At 41.3% G+C, this 16,695-nt stretch overlaps 1 protein-coding gene across 1 annotated transcript in view; it reads right to left on the bottom strand.

Annotated features, from left to right (window-relative positions):
• The window catches only part of HMCN1 (hemicentin 1), a 163,689-nt gene that overhangs the window by 113,366 nt on the left and 33,628 nt on the right, over positions 1 to 16,695 (bottom strand). Inside the window, exons 3-9 of the mRNA XM_058808957.1 lie at positions 14,982 to 15,140; positions 14,322 to 14,444; positions 6,703 to 6,874; positions 5,450 to 5,556; positions 2,822 to 2,942; positions 2,083 to 2,346; positions 1,681 to 1,825 (exon numbers count right to left, since the gene is read on the bottom strand). Coding sequence (XP_058664940.1) covers positions 1,681 to 1,825; positions 2,083 to 2,346; positions 2,822 to 2,942; positions 5,450 to 5,556; positions 6,703 to 6,874; positions 14,322 to 14,444; positions 14,982 to 15,140 — 1,091 coding nt within the window. The remainder of the gene's footprint in view (positions 1 to 1,680; positions 1,826 to 2,082; positions 2,347 to 2,821; positions 2,943 to 5,449; positions 5,557 to 6,702; positions 6,875 to 14,321; positions 14,445 to 14,981; positions 15,141 to 16,695) is intronic.

Here is a 16,695-nt window from a genome sequence, read left to right on the forward strand (position 1 = left end):
GCTATTTCTAATTCAGAATGGACTGCTCAGCTCCCACTGCCCACTGGAATGAGGTGCTCAACTACTGCTCTTGACCTCCTTTATCAGGCTGGTAAAAAGTTCACTGGGATATTGAGCAAAACACAAATTTTCTTACTACGGTACCACAGGATGCAGAAATGTAGAAAGACAAAACTGTTAGAACTTGACAAAAATTTCTTCTTCCTAACCCATGTTCTTAATTTAAAATTATGAATTATTATTGGAGCTGATAGTACCTCTGGAAATAAAGTAAAAAAAATAATTCAGATTTCAAAGTCTGTTCTCCTAATGAACCTTGAGCCTGTAGTCATTCTAAGGGTATTTTCACATGGACAACTGTCACAATAGAAATACAATATTCAACTCATAAACCATTTAGGTTTTAAAATAAATATTAAAACAGTTGAGTGAAGACATCTCAACACCAAAACAAAACTCATTCAATGCAGAGGAATACCACAGTTCAAATCTGCACTGAACAAACCCTGCTGGACAAACCCTGCCTGGAACTTCACTACAAATACGAGGCGAACAAGCCAAGCTGAATTAGATCCTATTTAACTGTGACTAACAATATCTGGCTTGAGATATGTTTTGTTAAATTAAATTGGATGATGTGTTCATTCATCCGCTCTGTAACAGAAAAAAGAAAACCGTGGCTCAATCAGCAGTGCTGGATGTGTGAAGAACAAGGAGAAGTGTGGGGTTTGATACCTAAGGAATGGAAAACATTACACAGCAGCCCACGTATGCGCTGTGCTGGGGCTGACTGTGTGTCAGTGGCACCTCATTAAAACCCAAACCACACCAAGCTGCAGCATTTCCCACTGCCAGCAGTGCACAAGGGAGCTGCAGGATGTGCTCACTTGGGTATGCTGTACCTGCTGGGGAATGCAGAGTTTAGCCTACAGTGTGCTCCTGAGGTGCTCTGGGCTGCACAGGAGGCTGCTGACAGTGTTTCCTAGGGCACACTTCCCTTTTGGTTTTAACAAACAGAATCAAAAGGGGCACTTTATGAGTATTTTAACTAATTAACCTTTTCTTTATTATTATTCTCTCACCCTACAAAGAAAGGGCAAACAATTCTTTTTCTATACAGAAATCTGAAGAGCCTTCTGGTGTATCCCACATAAATTTTGCTATTTTGAGAGATTTTCTGAAGATGAAGGTTTCTAGGGCAAGTCATAGGACATACTTCTAGGGCCTCCATGAAAGGCATTAAAAATCAAACAAATTAATGTATGCCCAGTCATCTACATATCACTGGGGCCAGAGTGAGGAGTGTTTTAATAAACAAAGCTAGTTACCAATTTTGCATAATATTTAAAAATATAAATTAAAACCATTTGCCTTCTAGACTTTTAGATCCAGTTTATCATAACTTCAGAGCACACATTTGAGGGGAATTTAGGCCAGAACCTTATAAATCCCATCACATGCAGAGTGTACATCCTCCTCTATACATCATATATAGATATATCTCTCTGTATATAAATATTATCAATATCTCCATAAAATACAGCTTTCCTGATGAAGAGCACCAAAAATAATAGACTAGAAGCAGCAGGATGTAGACAGCACATAGCAGTAAAAAATAATAGAATTCATAAGCTATAAATAGGAAATGAAGCAGCATTGTGAAAAAAGGTCACTACTTACTTGAAGAACTGATCCACTCCCAGTTTGACTCCATTTTTAGTAAATCTCTGAGTAAAAGGTATAAGGCTGTCAACGTGGCAAGGAACAGAGCCTGGCTGTAAATAATATCCTGGAGTCTTCATGGGCATTGTAACTTTGGGGGCATCTGAAGAAAGAAAACATTCCCCAGAAAGTATATTAACAGCTACTCACAAACATCCCATCCTTTCCTTTTGTTAATAGGAAGCTCAATTTCTGATAAATCTCCACTTAGTGGGTATTGACCATTACGAACTAGAGACACAACTTTGGAAGGAAACAGCACAGAAAGTACTTACATAAGTTATAAAAGCATACAAGACCTCAATTTCAACTGACACAGATGAGACAAATGAACAGTCAATTCAAGTTAAAGTCACTTACCAGGAATAATATTAGAAAACAAAACACTTGAAACTCTCTGAAAAAGATAACCATCCTTGTCATAGCCCGTAATTTTAACAAAAAAAGCTTCATCTGGTGGAATGAAGTCAGAAATATTCCATAGTCCATAGGGCTTTCTGTCAGGATAGTATCTCACAGGCAAGGTCTTAAGGAGCTCCCCTGTAATACTCAGAAGTTCCAGACGGTCTACTCTAGCTGGAAGCAGGATCCCTGTGGTATTCAGCAGCATGAAGGTAGGAATCCCTAGAAAAACAGAAACACACTATTTTAAGTGCTAAAGAAAACAGATAATTAAAACATGAGAGATTAAATTCCATCTGCATAGCTCACTACCCCATGAATGCAGCATTCAGCTCCAGCCTTTACCTACTGAGTAGGGAAAGACTAAATTGTGCTCAGCTGAGCTCTGCTTATTAGCCATGAGGAGACACAGCTGGGGAGAGTTTAAATTACTGATTTCCAACAGGTGTTTCTGAAAAAGCAGCTTCTTTATTAACTCCTCACCATGCCTCTAGGTCAAAGCCTTTTTCAGAAGCTCCAAAAATAACAGAAACAGCACTGGATTCTGAGGCATAGTTAAGAATATCTGTATTTATGTCACACAAAGCCCCTTCCCAGGAACCAACCCACAGCATCCCCAGAATTATCACAAAGCTCATCATAGAGCTGTACTCGATTCTGGGGGCCTGAAGGTATTTAACATGAAGTGGAAACAAACCTTGCACTGGCCTGCTGGATGTTTTCTTGAAGTCCAGGGTGGGCTTTCTGGAGAAGCCAGCCCTGAAGTCGATGGTGCTGAGCCCCGTGATGCGCACAGAGTGCCTCCCGCTGCTCGAGGTCTGCAAAACAGGCAGCACATGGAACCAGCACTGCAGGCACTGCACAGAGCTGAGCCAGCCCTGAGCTCAGGGACTGGCTCCAGCATGGCTCACAGCAGCACAGCCTTATGGCTAAGTGGTAAGGAAAAGCACCTTGAAAAAAGCTTTGCTTTCACACCCAGCCCTACAACTGTGGTGTCAGCAAAGACAGCCAGTTTGTCTTGGAAGGAAATCACACCAACAAATCCACAACTCCTTGCCTGCAATGACACTGGTCTGGGAGTTAGGACCTGACCATTACAAACTCCACTAGAAAATGGTGAGTGAATCAGAACTCAACAGAAAAATCTATGCATTAAAGGTGCTTCTCTTCCCTGGCCAAGGGGGAACAGAGGATGCACAGGTACCTCTGTTCTGTACCCTTGTACCCTCAACTGGTCATTCTGCTCCAATCAGCAAAAAACAAATCAGAACAACTCCCACCCATCCATCACCCTTGAACAGCCTGAGCTTCGTGCTCTGAAGAGTACAGCTGCTTTGATGCACATCTTTTATCTTAAAGAAGACAAATCAAAGTAATTATAAGTTAGTTCCTATGATTCTATGCAGAGAAAGAAAGGCCAGGTGCTACTTGCCAAAGGTGCACAGGAACCCCTGGTTTTTCCTCCTCACCTACTTCTACACCCTTCACATGTCTGGAAGCTTCCACTGAGCTTTCCCTGGAGTTTTACTCGATCCATTCTCAAATTCCTGTAACTCTCTGGGAGAGGTTACTCCAGAGTAACCCCCTCTGCCACTGCTGCAAATTAAACAGTTGTTTCTGCTAACTAACAGCCTTTGGACAGGCATTAGACACCATGACAAATCCATGTCTATGTGATTAAAACATATTTCCTTCTATTTAGTTATCCTTTCACCTCAGAAATAGACCCACTAAAACCTTTTTTTATATAAGCCAGCTGTTAACAATATAAAGAAATATTTAATTGTGCCAAACATCTCAAGGTATCAAGCGTTAATTGCCAGTTAAATTTTCATTAGATAAATTCAGTGATAAAATTCTGGTTTTATAGCTTGGTGCATCTGTATAAGGAGTTTATGGTGTGAATAAAATTTTCACAAAGCTTAAGTCTTAAAATGTTTGTGTAAATAAACCAAGCCAGTTACCAAAGCTAAGTAAACAATCCACAGAAGAACATACTGGGAAATCATTTCTCTTTATGAATTACTCAGACCTTTGGATATTTGCAAGTTTTAAGGCCAGAATAACCTTATAAAATTTTACCATTTCCTAATAACAATAAACACATCTCTCACTGTAACGTCTAGGAGCTGAAGGTGTTTAGGCAAACACAAGGAATTAGTTTTATCACACAGGACTGCTTTCCAATTATTATCTTTAGGTCTCTTCTCATTATTTGTAGTTGAACATGGATTACAGAGACTGTCCATTAGTGTTTCCCCTACCAGGTTGGATGAGTATAATCAAAAGTGCAAATACATATTTGTGAAAGATGCTTTCCTGTCTTGCAAACAACATCAAAAAATTGCCCTCACCCTGTAAGTCTCCAGCAAGTGACAGAAGTGAATCCTAAAGCACTGATTTGTAGGAAAAGGTCTCAGGACTCAATGTGGATCACATTACTATGCCCAGCAGGACCTAAACCTTTTTCACTTTTAATAGCCCACCAGGTTGTCTCTGTACTGGTTTTCAGCACTTTTGGTCATAGAACTGTGGAACTGGAAATGATCTTAAAAAGTCACCCAGTGCCACCCCTGCCATGGGCAGGGACACCTTCCACTATCCCAAGGTGCTCCAAGCCCCATCCAACCTGGCCTTGGACACTCCAGGGATCCAGGGGCAGCCACAGCTTCTGTGGGCACCCTGTGCCAGGGCCTGCCCACCCTCACAGGGAACAATTCCTTCCCAATAGCCCATCCAGCCCTCCCCTCTGGCAGTTAAAAACCTTTCCCTCTTGTCCCATATATCTGCCCATATAAAAAGTCCCTGTCCCTCGTTTGATAAGCCCCCAGTCCTAGACAGACATTCAAACAATTCTCCCCAGAGCTGCTGAGCTCAACATGCTTTTGTAGCCGCAGTTCTGCAGCAGGATCAACAGCTTCCCCCAGGGCTGTGTGTGAATTAATGGTCCTTTTCAAAGCACCTCTGTGCTTAGGGCAGGGACAATGCACAGCAGGATCCATTCAACACTGCCTATAAAGTGCCTCACCCGGGTCCTTTCCCCTCCAAAAATGACCATAGAGTATTTACACTGCTACAATGGAATAGTTCAGTCAGAAAGGATCTACACCAGTAGGATTGTTTCCACATCTATTTAGGAAAGCTGGGATCATGCAGCTTTACCTACATAAAGAGGTATACAACAATATTAAATACAAGATCACAGGACATTTACTGTAACACAGACTCAGCTATAAGTATCTATGACAAATAACACAGCAAATCATTATACAACCCCCTTAATATGCTACAGGACAATCATACAGAAGTTCTGCAATAACTTTACCTTAATTGTCCATGTTCCAGGCTCTGGATCTTTGACATTTACTACCTTTGCAGAGTTTTGGATATTTAGCAATTCATTCAGTCCTGATGCCTTACTGAGCTGCTTGCCTGAAAAAACAGGAACCAAATAGAGAATGGAGTAAACACAGCATTGCTTTTAAAAAACAGAGAGTAATACATTTGGTTTGGACCCATGTATTTCTATACTTGACTTATTACTTCGCAATCAATGACATTTACAACAGTCAAAATTCCCTATAATTCTCTGACAGAGTACTGAAAATGTTCATTTATCTGTGGGTGGTTGTGTGCAGGAATTGGCCCTCTAGAGAGGGATTTTGCTCCCTAAAGGCTGACCCTGAAGAATCATCAGCCCTAAACTCATCTGGCTCTTTCACAGCACTAAAGGGAAAGAAGAAGTGGAGATGGGATGTCCCAGTGCCCATTTTCAAAACCTACAAGGTTTGCCTTGAGTAATTTCAGTGAACCCCTGTGGATTTAGATGCATGGAGCTGGTTTATGAAAAAGGCCAAAAAGAGGTGGGGTCACCGCTTCAGGGAAGCCTGACACTTGCACCCAGGACTGTGTGTTGTCATGGCTTGAACACAGACATTGAGCAAATCTCTTTCCTGTAAACAAGAATGCCTCAGTGCAGGACAGACCAGACCAAAGCACATTGCAGGGAACCCATCCTGGGCATAAAATATTTCCCAGCTACTCAAGCAATATCCTTAGGCAAAAGTCATTCAGAGAATACAAAATATGATCCAAATTTATTTCTGGAGTGCTGTTCCAAGTTCCTAGGGCATCAACTTAATAATAAACAACAGATTTGTTCAAAATAGCTTCAATTACAGATTAGCTCCAAGTCTGTCACTGCATTCCCCATCACACACTGCTCAGCTGGAGACGGGCAGGGGAGACAGGTTTGGTTCTGAATGTTCTCAGTTCAAAAAAGCTAGACCATGGCTGAACTTTCCTCACATAAAACCCAACCAGCATGTACAAGCCTTAAATGATGGTTCAGGGAATATAAAAACAGATGAAAGACTCAAGTGTCCAGTAATCCAGAATGAAAGGACAAACAATAACAAAGAAGATGGAAGTGAGATGAAGTAGACAGAATAAGGAAGTTTTCCAGTTTCCTCCAAGTGAAAAAAACCCATGGAATATTGGAAAAAAAAAATAAAATACCAGAAGGGATATTTCCTTCCCTTTTTCCACTATCACAAAAGAAAGTATAAAGTACTTCACCTAGAGGATTATGAATCTCCATTGCTGGTGAAGGACCACTCAAGGACACTGTAACTTCCTTCAGACTGGGATCAAAAGGGATCTGCCAAGTATTTACAGCCATGGACAGATGGTCTGTAGACAAGAGATGCACTTTGGAGGCTTGAACTGCTTCTTCAACCCATTTTAACACCTAGAAGAGAAAAGAACAGTTGTTACCATACTGTCAGCAGTACTGGCTGTTGAAATCTTTTCTGCTGAAATGCCTCTCTCTACTATCTTGTAGAGATTCCATATTAATTTATTTTTTAAAATGTGAATATTTAAAGGAAGTACAACTTTAATAGAAGATACTAGCAAAGCCATGGTCAGCATGGTGTGTAAAGGAGTACACTAGCACACCTGGATATATCTCTACACAACAACCACAAGTAAATTTTAAAAGGAATTAGGGATACAAACCTGTGGACATTTCTGTTCATCAATTATTATTTGCATGAAGCAACAAGGAAAATAGTCTTATCCAGATGTACTGAGTAATTGCTATCTCTGGACTTCTCCAGGTTTTTTTCCCCTAAAACACCTAATACAAGTTACTGTTAGGCACAGCACAGAGGTGGGATTGGAGGGGAACACAGCTTTGGATAGTATGTCCCTGCAGGGCACAGAGGCTCCCATAGCAGGGACAGGACAGCAGCCCATGGGAGAACCCACAGTGAAGGAAAGGAAGGGTGTGAAGAGGCAGAGCAGCCAAGAGAAACCTGTATGTACTGACCACAAACCCATTCCTGATGGCACTGGGGGAGGGAGAAGGAATCAGGGTAAGAGTTGAGTTGGGCAAGTGGAGGCAAAGTGGACCTGTCTTTGCTTCCCACTGCCTGAAGGAATAATTGAATATCTATTTTAATTGGCAACAAAATAATTTTCCTTAAGCCAACTTTGTCTTGTCCTCAACAACAACTGGTGACTTCCCTGCCTTTATCTCAAGCTTCCTCAACCCATTCCTCCTTTGCAAGGGATGAGTGAGTGGCTGAGAGAGAGCCTGACAACCAGCCAAGGGAAACCCACCACAACCAACCCAGCCTCCCCAGAAACACACCTGGTTTGTCAAACTATATGATTTTGCATCACCTCTGTACATCATAGAGCTGCAGCATATTTTTAAAATCCCACTGAAGTAATATTGGGTTTGTGTAGCCATGTGCATGTGACTCACAGTAATACTGAACCATGGTTTAAAGCTGCAGTTGACCATGGTGGCTTGGGAAACATTTTGTAAAGGAGAGCTGTCTTTTGGTTATGTCAGTTCAAGACTTTGAAACCAGCAAGAAACTAAGATCAAGTGTCACCTGTCAGTACTGGGGGTCTCCAGGGCAAGTCCTTCAACCTAGGACCCAATTCAACACATTGCCCAAAAGAACCTCATTCCCCTGGTTTATTCTGCATTACTTGCCTACTTTATCATTTAAGAAATAGAAATATGCCATAGGTTTGTGTGTGAGATGACTTTGGGATAGAAACTAGATTCCAGCCTCCTACAGAAGTGTACTTGTTCTCATAAGTAACAGTATGAATGCCCAGCAACCTTTGTGGAAGGAAATAAGTTTAAATAAACGTCATTGAAAACACATTTGAAATAGTGGGGGCAGGTTTTCATCAATCATTGCCCTTCCCCTCTTAGGAATGTCCCACCTGAGCTGTGCTGAGTGCTCCCAGCACAGGGTGAGACAGCACTGACCAGGTGTCCCCTCACCAAGGGTGTGCACAAGCGAGCTGCTTGGGCATGTTTGCAAAACAACGTACCAAAAAATCACAGTAAAACTGCCCGTGCTGCTCAAGGCGCGGCAGCAACGTGGCCCAAGAGAGAACTGGGGTTTGTGCAACAGCTGGTGACACCAGCTAGGGAGCAACTTGTGTTTGCTTTAGACAAAGCCTGGAACAGGAATCAAGGCTTCAAAAAGATCCAACTCATTTAAGTTCTACTTTAGAAATTATACATCTGGGCCCAAAAATGCTTCCAAAGGAATTTCAATGTTCTACTCCCAGTGAGATGAACACGACACTTTTTTGTATGAGGTATATGGAAAAGTTCCCATTTAATTCCAGGATATCATCTCCACAGGTAAGTTTTTAAATGAATTGTAAAATTAAATGAACCCATACGAACTTCAGTTTCTGAGAGTTTTTCAAGATCAAAACTGAAAATAGAAGGCAACAGAACAACCCAGCTGTCTGCAGTCTGGCAGCAGCTTGCTTGTGTAAGTTCAATAGGCAATTCTGGGAGATCCATTTCCCAACCCTGTCATTCCAAAGAGCTTTGCAATAATGCTGTAACACTGGTTTAGAAGTAGGTTTTTTCTCCTCTGAGACCTTTACAGAAAGCCCCCAAAAGAACAGCAGCTTTTGTTGTTCTGCCAAAATATGACGTGATGAATTTTATTAGAGGGGGAAGGGCAAATAGAGCAATGATTTATAACTTTTCCCCAGAAAATTTGCTCTTGCAACCTGCCCTGCTGTCAGGTCATTTCTTGGAATGCATAGTGAAACCTGGAAAATCTGTGGAGTATGGCCTCTATTCCCATTTGTTTATTCTGGGACTCAAGAATATTTCTCAAGCAGTCAAAGCAACGGGATTTCAGATTAACCGTTTCATTGCTGAAATAAATTTAGGTTCATACTTACACCCAAAGAGGAGAAATGTTCTAATAATGTTTTCAAATGCACATAAAAATATATAACTGAGATAGTGCATGAGAGAACATTACTGTAAAAATAAACCATGAATTATATATATAACATATATGAAAACCAGACAACTGAAAAGTTTTAGTGTTGGATCTCAAGCTCTTCAAAGTTTGGAACCACAAGAACTAAGCCTGTCCACTTTCAAAAGCCCTTCTGCAGTTGCTTTATGACAAAAGCCTTAGGTACATGATCATGGTTTATTTTTTCCAGAGACTCCAAATTCCATAGAAAATAGAGAAAGACCAGCTGTAACTGTTTTTCCTTACTTTGTTTGGTATTCACTGTACATTATGTATCTTCAGAATAGAATCATTCAGCTGCTTCTCCCATGAAACCTTTCTCCTCCTTTTTCTATGAAAATGGATAATGCCTGTTTGGGACCAGGGAGAAGAAAAGGCAAAAAACAGAGGTATGCAAGAAACTTTCATTCTATAATGTAATTTTGAACTTTTGACTTTGTCACCTGTGTTGCATCCTTGAAAAGTAGTGGAGGGGCCTTTTACACCTTAAACTGAGTGAAACAAGATTGGAAATTGCTTCCTCTGCAGTATGATCCAAACACACACTGGTCATGCACAGCAGGAACCTGTAACACCAACCCCAGCTGTGTTGGTGTAACCCTTGTGTTGCCATCCCCTGGGAGGAGTAAGAGCCAGCAGAAATGGGATGCTCCCAGTGGGTTTAGGGACCTCTATCTACAGCAGAGCACTTGTGAGTGAACACCACCAGACCCCATTCCCTGTGATCTTACAGATGATACTTTCCCCACAATAACAACCCCTTTTGCCTCATCTTTTGTAAATGTTCTGTCACCAGTCCTGTCTTCAGTGCCCCCTCAATCTCATCTCATCCACAGCACCCTTTCATTCACAAGCTTCTCATCCAATTCCAAACTCTCTTTTTTTCCCCATATAGGTTCATCCAGCTTTCAAGTCACTCAACAGCACCCCGTTTCTTCCATCAAAGTCCAAGCTGCGCCCCCATGTCATTCTCAGTTCTCCTCCCATTAATGTTCTGTATATGGAAGATACATTTCTACTTATTTTAAAAATCAGGAAGAAATATGTATTTTTAGGCAGTTTAAGAACAGGAATTCTTCCCTTCTTACAGAAGGGTTAGAAGTAAGAAAAATCAAGTGTTTCAACACTAAAAGAAATGGAAAAAGACCACTCACCAGCTCAGTCCTTGTGAACTCCTAGCTCTACACTGATCAATCCAGTTCATCAGACATAGGAATGACTCAGTTTTGCCACAAACAATCAAAACGACCTGGAGACATGACCTGAACTGCCAATGACTAATAAATCTCCACTATTTTTCACAGCACCATATTCACACTCTGCTGATCATCACAGTTCATCTCAACACCCCCTCTGGCATCATTACAAACCCTTGGGCATCACAACCATTTACAGGAATTTCCTTACAGAAGGATAATTAGGTGTGGTGGAATGTAACTTCAGTTCAAGTCAAAATTAGTACCTTTTGGAAACCGGACACAGTTATGAAAATAGAGAATCTGCTCCTAACAAGAAATTTAACCCATGCTTGATGAATATTCTCAATGCCGTGAGAAGACAACCTGAGGGAATGGCTGGAGCTGTGGCAGGGCAGGGTCAGGCTGGAGCTCAGGAAAGGTTCTTCCCCAGAGGGTGCTGGCACTGCCCAGGCTCCCCAGGGAATGGGCACAGCCCCAAGGCTGCCAGAGCTCCAGGAGGGTTTGGACAATGCTCCAGGGATGCACAGGGTGGGATTGTTGGGGTGTTTGGGCAGGGACAGGGGCTGGACGCAATCCTTGCAGGGATCCTCTCCAGCTCTGGATATTCTGTGATTCATTTAAATTTCAAGCAATTATTGTAAATTAAGCCTTGAGTCTACAAAAGCAACCAGAGAAATCTCAACTAAAGAAACACTTTTCAAAACCAGGACTTCAATGCTTTGATAAAGCACTTTGATAAAGGCTTTCCAAGACACTGGGGACAACATTTCAGAATATTATGGTCCTATAATGGTTCATTTTGGAAGGGACAGTAAAGCCCACCTTGTCTCAGCCTCTGCCATAGGCAGGGACACCTTCCAATAGGCCAGGTTTTTCAGAGCCCCAACATGGGCCTTGAACACTCCCAGGGACAGGATCTTGATACTCTAACTAGATAAATATTCTCATTTATCTAATGCACAGAAATCACAGTGAGTTTGTAGAAATAGGACCTTCATCCCAGACTCTTAGATGAGCTACCTTCAGCAGGTAAGTGGAGATACATATGTATTTCATGCTTTGCTGGACTGAACCCAACACAACTTTGTCAATCACTAATAATTTTGCCCCAGTTCATTGTAGTATTTGAAATTAGAACATGTTTTTCAGAAGTTAAAAAAAAGGCATCAAGTTTTCAGTCTTCTCAGTACACAAGCACTGGATGTGTATCAAGTACTGTTTTGCTGTGTTTCCCTGTATCTAGTTTAGAATATTGCTTCATTCTGCACTTAATGCTCAAAGGGCAAGAACAAGAGGAATGGTTTGAAACTTTACATACTAAAAATAGCTTTGTTTGAGTTTTTGGGGGGTAGAATAATCAAAATGTTTTAACAAAACAAGTCGTTGGTTTGGCAGGGTACTCGGCAGGAACTTTGTAGCTACTCCCTAATCCCCAATCCAGCACTGGCTGTCTCTGCCCACAACGGTGAGTGTGCTTCAGCATTTATAAACTGCATTCTTTACACATCATCAACTCCTCAGAGAAAAAGGAGGGCAAGCCTGATTGCTTGATTGGAGCTGAATCCTGCCTGAGGGGTATCCCACAAACAACTGATCAGATCTCTGTGAGATGTCTTGTTTGTTTGCATCCACCCACTGGTGGATGTGCTTCTTGGAATCAATGCTGATCCAGAACTGAAACGACAGAGAAGGTTTTACTGGGGACAGCAGCAATTTGGTCAACTCATTTTTACAGTCACTTGGCCCAGACACAGATTTATGTAAGGTCAACAATCACTAAAATGGCAGAGTCTTTTGGGTTTGGCACTAACACAAATTGTTCAGCAGTTATTGTGGAAGACTTCTGAAAGTTATTTAGAGTTTGCTTTTTTTGCATCTTAGGCAATCTCTTACACTGTTTAAGCATCTCTTCTTCCCAGTGGCCATAGGCCATATTTTTCCCTCTCTCTCAAGAAAACACTGCAAAAATTTCATCTACTAATTTTACCCTCTGCTCCTGTGCAGAGGTGGGCAGGCCCTGGCACAGGGTGCCCAGAGAAGCTGTGGTTGTCCATGGATCCCTGGCAGCATCCAAGGCCAGGCTGGATGGGGGCTTGGAGCAGCCTGGGACAGTGGAAGATGTTCGTGCCCATGGCAGGGGTGAAATGAGATGATCTTCAAGATATCTTGCAACACAGGACATTTTAAAACTTTACAATTCCATGATTATTTACTCAAAAGAAACATTGCGATGAAGCTGGAAGGGGGTGAAATCCCCTGCTTAAAACCTTACCCAAAACTCCAAGGCAGTCTATCCTTACAGGCAGAAGCTGGTGTTCTGATAAACAGGGAAGTGCCAAGTTCAGAAAGCAGCATCACGCACCCAGGAAAGGAGCTCATGCCAGCTCCACTCCAGAACATGGTGCTGTCTAGCATCTACAAATGGCTTTATCTGCTCACTTCTACCTCTCAAAAGCAGAAGAAAACAAAACCACAACACTCTACCCTAACCTTTATCCTAAAACTACAGTCCTGGCAAAGAGCATTCCCCATTGGCAATATCAGGGGATCACAGAATTGGTTGGGTTGGAAGGGCCCTTAAAGACTATTTTGTTCCATGATGATCCTTTCTGTAGAAAGGGATTTCATGGAGTATCACAGAGAAGTTTTACCCTTTATACAAAATAGCAAAATGCAGGCCAGAAGCAGACCAAACAGGTAATTTCTTTTATTCCAAATTTTAACCTAATTTTTGGAGGATCAATCTTCTGGGAAGTTTCTCCTTTTGATCACCCTCACATCACTGCCAATAGCTTCTATCATTCCCAGCGAGAACTTCAGTTTTTCTAGGCAACAGCTGTAGAAAAATGCAATTTATCTCCAACATTTATCATTGTCAAAATTTTAGAACATAAAGAAGGAGGAACAAACCAGGGTAAATTTTTATTAAAAAACTTCAGCTAGTTATTGCTTACACTGGGAATTCAAAGGGGAATGTTTACAACATTTATAAACAATTCCACCTCTCCAGATAAATACCATGTGATTTCACCTCTCTCCAAACTGTTTTCTCACGCACTTCTGAAGTTTCATTCCTGACTGAGAGTCACCAAAGTTCCCAAAGCAAATATTCATTCATGGCTGTGGGTCAGGAACCACAGTTAGCAGGAGGGCAGCAGAGGTGGTAAAAGTATTGCAGTGATAACCTCAATTAAAGTTATTTCCATGACTCTGTGAACAATGGAACCTTGAGAGCTCCCATTATCTATCCTATGTGGGGAACATTTTTGCCCAGACTAAATAGCAGTCCTTTGCTTGTTCACAAAATGCTCATTTTAAGCTAAATGTGCACTCTTGTTTTGAGCAGAAACACCACTACATTACACAGAGCGCAGAATGGCTCCTTTTTTAAAGGCTCTTCTCCTGGAAGCCTTCTGGCACAGGCAGAAGGAAGCTGGGGAGGTTCAAGCATGATACGTCACTTCACAGTTCCCTGTTGTCAACAAAAGTCACAGAATTGCATCCTGATATAGAAGACGGAGAAAGAAAGGAAAGGTGGAAGAGAGTCCACATACTAAGACCAGAACATTTAGAAGTTCCCCCTCTGCTCCCTAACCCACCACCAACTCTCTTAAAGATTTACAGTGTAACTCTTGCCTCATTTTCTTTATTGATTGCAAAACTCAAGCAAAGTTACCTCATTAACTTGTTTTTTGTCCAAGTGAAAAATTTGACCAGAACTTGTTGAAGCAATTTCTTCATAGACCTTGTAACCAATATGATCCCTGTCATCACAGTCTCCAGTCAGCACAAACACCACCTGGATTTAAAAAACAAAAACAGTGAATCATTGGACACATGGTACACAGGTGAAGAAAACACTGCCACAGCAGCATTAAGGCAAGACAACAGAAGAATATGTCAGTTGAGATGGGTTTGTTACTCTACATGGACAGAGGCATTGCACTCAGTAATGATGGAAAAAGCAATAGAGAAGAAAAGGAATAGACAAAAATACCTTTAAAAGTCAATCAGCCCTGTCATTCACATAATACCTCCTTTAGAACAACAACAAAAAAATCCACATAAGTGATAAGCTGCCAAAACCACATATACTGGTACAAGATTCAGTTCCATTATTTAATTCACAATAGTAAAAGAATATTCCACTAAGTTTTTCCTTACCCAGATCAGTTAACTCTATTAAAAAAAAAAATAAACATTTAGAATGCAGTATTATGGTCCCTTCTGTAAAAAGATTTCACCAAGTTGCACATAGGAGAATTCTACCCTTAGTCATCAAGAAAACAGAGCATTAAACACACAACCCAGCTGGGAATGCAAATCCCCTCAGTACCTGTGACTGTTTCTGTTGGATGAGTTGAAGCACTTCATGGGTCAGTCTGTAATCCTTGGATCGGGCATCAGTAAAGACATAGATGAAAGAGCCAGGCAGGGAAATTTCTAGAGCAATCTTTATTGCCCCAATGCTCATCTCTGGACAGTCTCCACCACCCTGTTCACAAGTAGAAATAAAACATAATTTTTTTAAAGGAAAAAAACATACCAAATAAGTTACTTTCTTTTGGGACATTCAAGACAGATACTACCCCAGCCTCTAATCATTTATTCACCTTTTCTACCCTAAGGATTTTATTGTTTGTGCAGAGTGCTGTAACACACAAGCAGCAACTGTGACAATTCCAAAGGGGAAATAAAGTCAAAGGAAGAGCCCTGATGTTGGCTGGTGTCACGGTCACTCCTATCCACGTCCTGCTCAGCTCCAGCTTTTGTGACAGCCCCATTTCCCACACTCACACATTGTCATATATAGCAAGAGTTCTATTTCCCAAATCACATTGGGGTCACCATTTGTTCCCATTGTAGTACAAGAGTTCTATTGTCATTACATTGCAAAGGTTCCATATTGTTAGAGTTTCATACCTCCTTGATGTTTCTCATAGGCAGCTCCTGCAAGCACTGACTCTTCCTTGTCCTCACAGGAGCCAACTGACTCCAGTTCTTCCCTCAGCCAACCAATCCACTCTTTTATAACACTCTTCTTATTGGCTACAGCTGCAGCCTGTTAACATCAGGCCTGCTCCTAATCTTTAATCATTAAACCAGCTGCAACTCTTCAGGGGGTACAATTACTTTCTATACTACCTTTCTATTTATTCTATCCCCCCACACTCACATGCTCCCTTCCTGGCTGACATCTCCCCTGCTCTGGTAGCACACAGCAGCCACAGAAGGCCAGGGGCACAGACAGATGGGAAATGGTCCCAGGCAGTCAGGGCAGAGCTCCAGGAGCACCTCTGGACACCAGAGCAGCCAGAACCTGCCCTGGACTCCATCCTGGGACAGGGAGCTCAGCAGAGGGCACAGGTGCTGTCCTCCCACAGCTCTGCACTGCAGCAGCTGCCAAGCTGGAGGTTTTTCAGACCATGTGTTCAATCAAAATGCTTCCAAGTATGACTTTATCTTTATAGGAAAGGATTCATTTTTCTCACTGAATGAAGAATTTGGGAAAAATACTGTTTAAATAAAAGCTAACTTACATAAAAATTAACTTGGCATATTGAAGACAGAACTTTCCAAAGAGCTGATGCAAACTGTAAAACTTGCCCTGTCATCTACAATAGATCTCTGCATATTAAGTATTAAAAAAAAAAAATTTCTTTTATTTTTACAATCATCATGCCTTCACACATACATATATACAAATCTACACATGCTTGGAAAGAAGGCAAAAAGAGAGCAGTCCTTCAAACTTAAGAATTTTGTTTGTCCTTAGTGAAATGTTCATGTTGGGAACAAGTTTAACTTATCAATATCCTTAATTCAATTTCAAAGCAAGAATATTAATAAGTTTCTCATCTATGCTAAAGAATAAGCATGTGGTCACTTTTTCTGTAAGTCATATAAGAACCACTGCTCTTTTTCAAAGTCAGTTCTCCTAAATGTAGCCATAATTTTATGGGAAAAGCAAGTGGTAGACTCCAGACAGCCTGAAATTCAAGAGAGAACTCTCCAAGATTTTTGACACATGTCAGAACTTTATCTTGGCA

The sequence above is a fragment of the Ammospiza caudacuta genome, chromosome 7 (genome assembly GCF_027887145.1).
Source record: "Ammospiza caudacuta isolate bAmmCau1 chromosome 7, bAmmCau1.pri, whole genome shotgun sequence".
In the NCBI taxonomy this organism is placed as follows: domain Eukaryota; kingdom Metazoa; phylum Chordata; class Aves; order Passeriformes; family Passerellidae; genus Ammospiza; species Ammospiza caudacuta.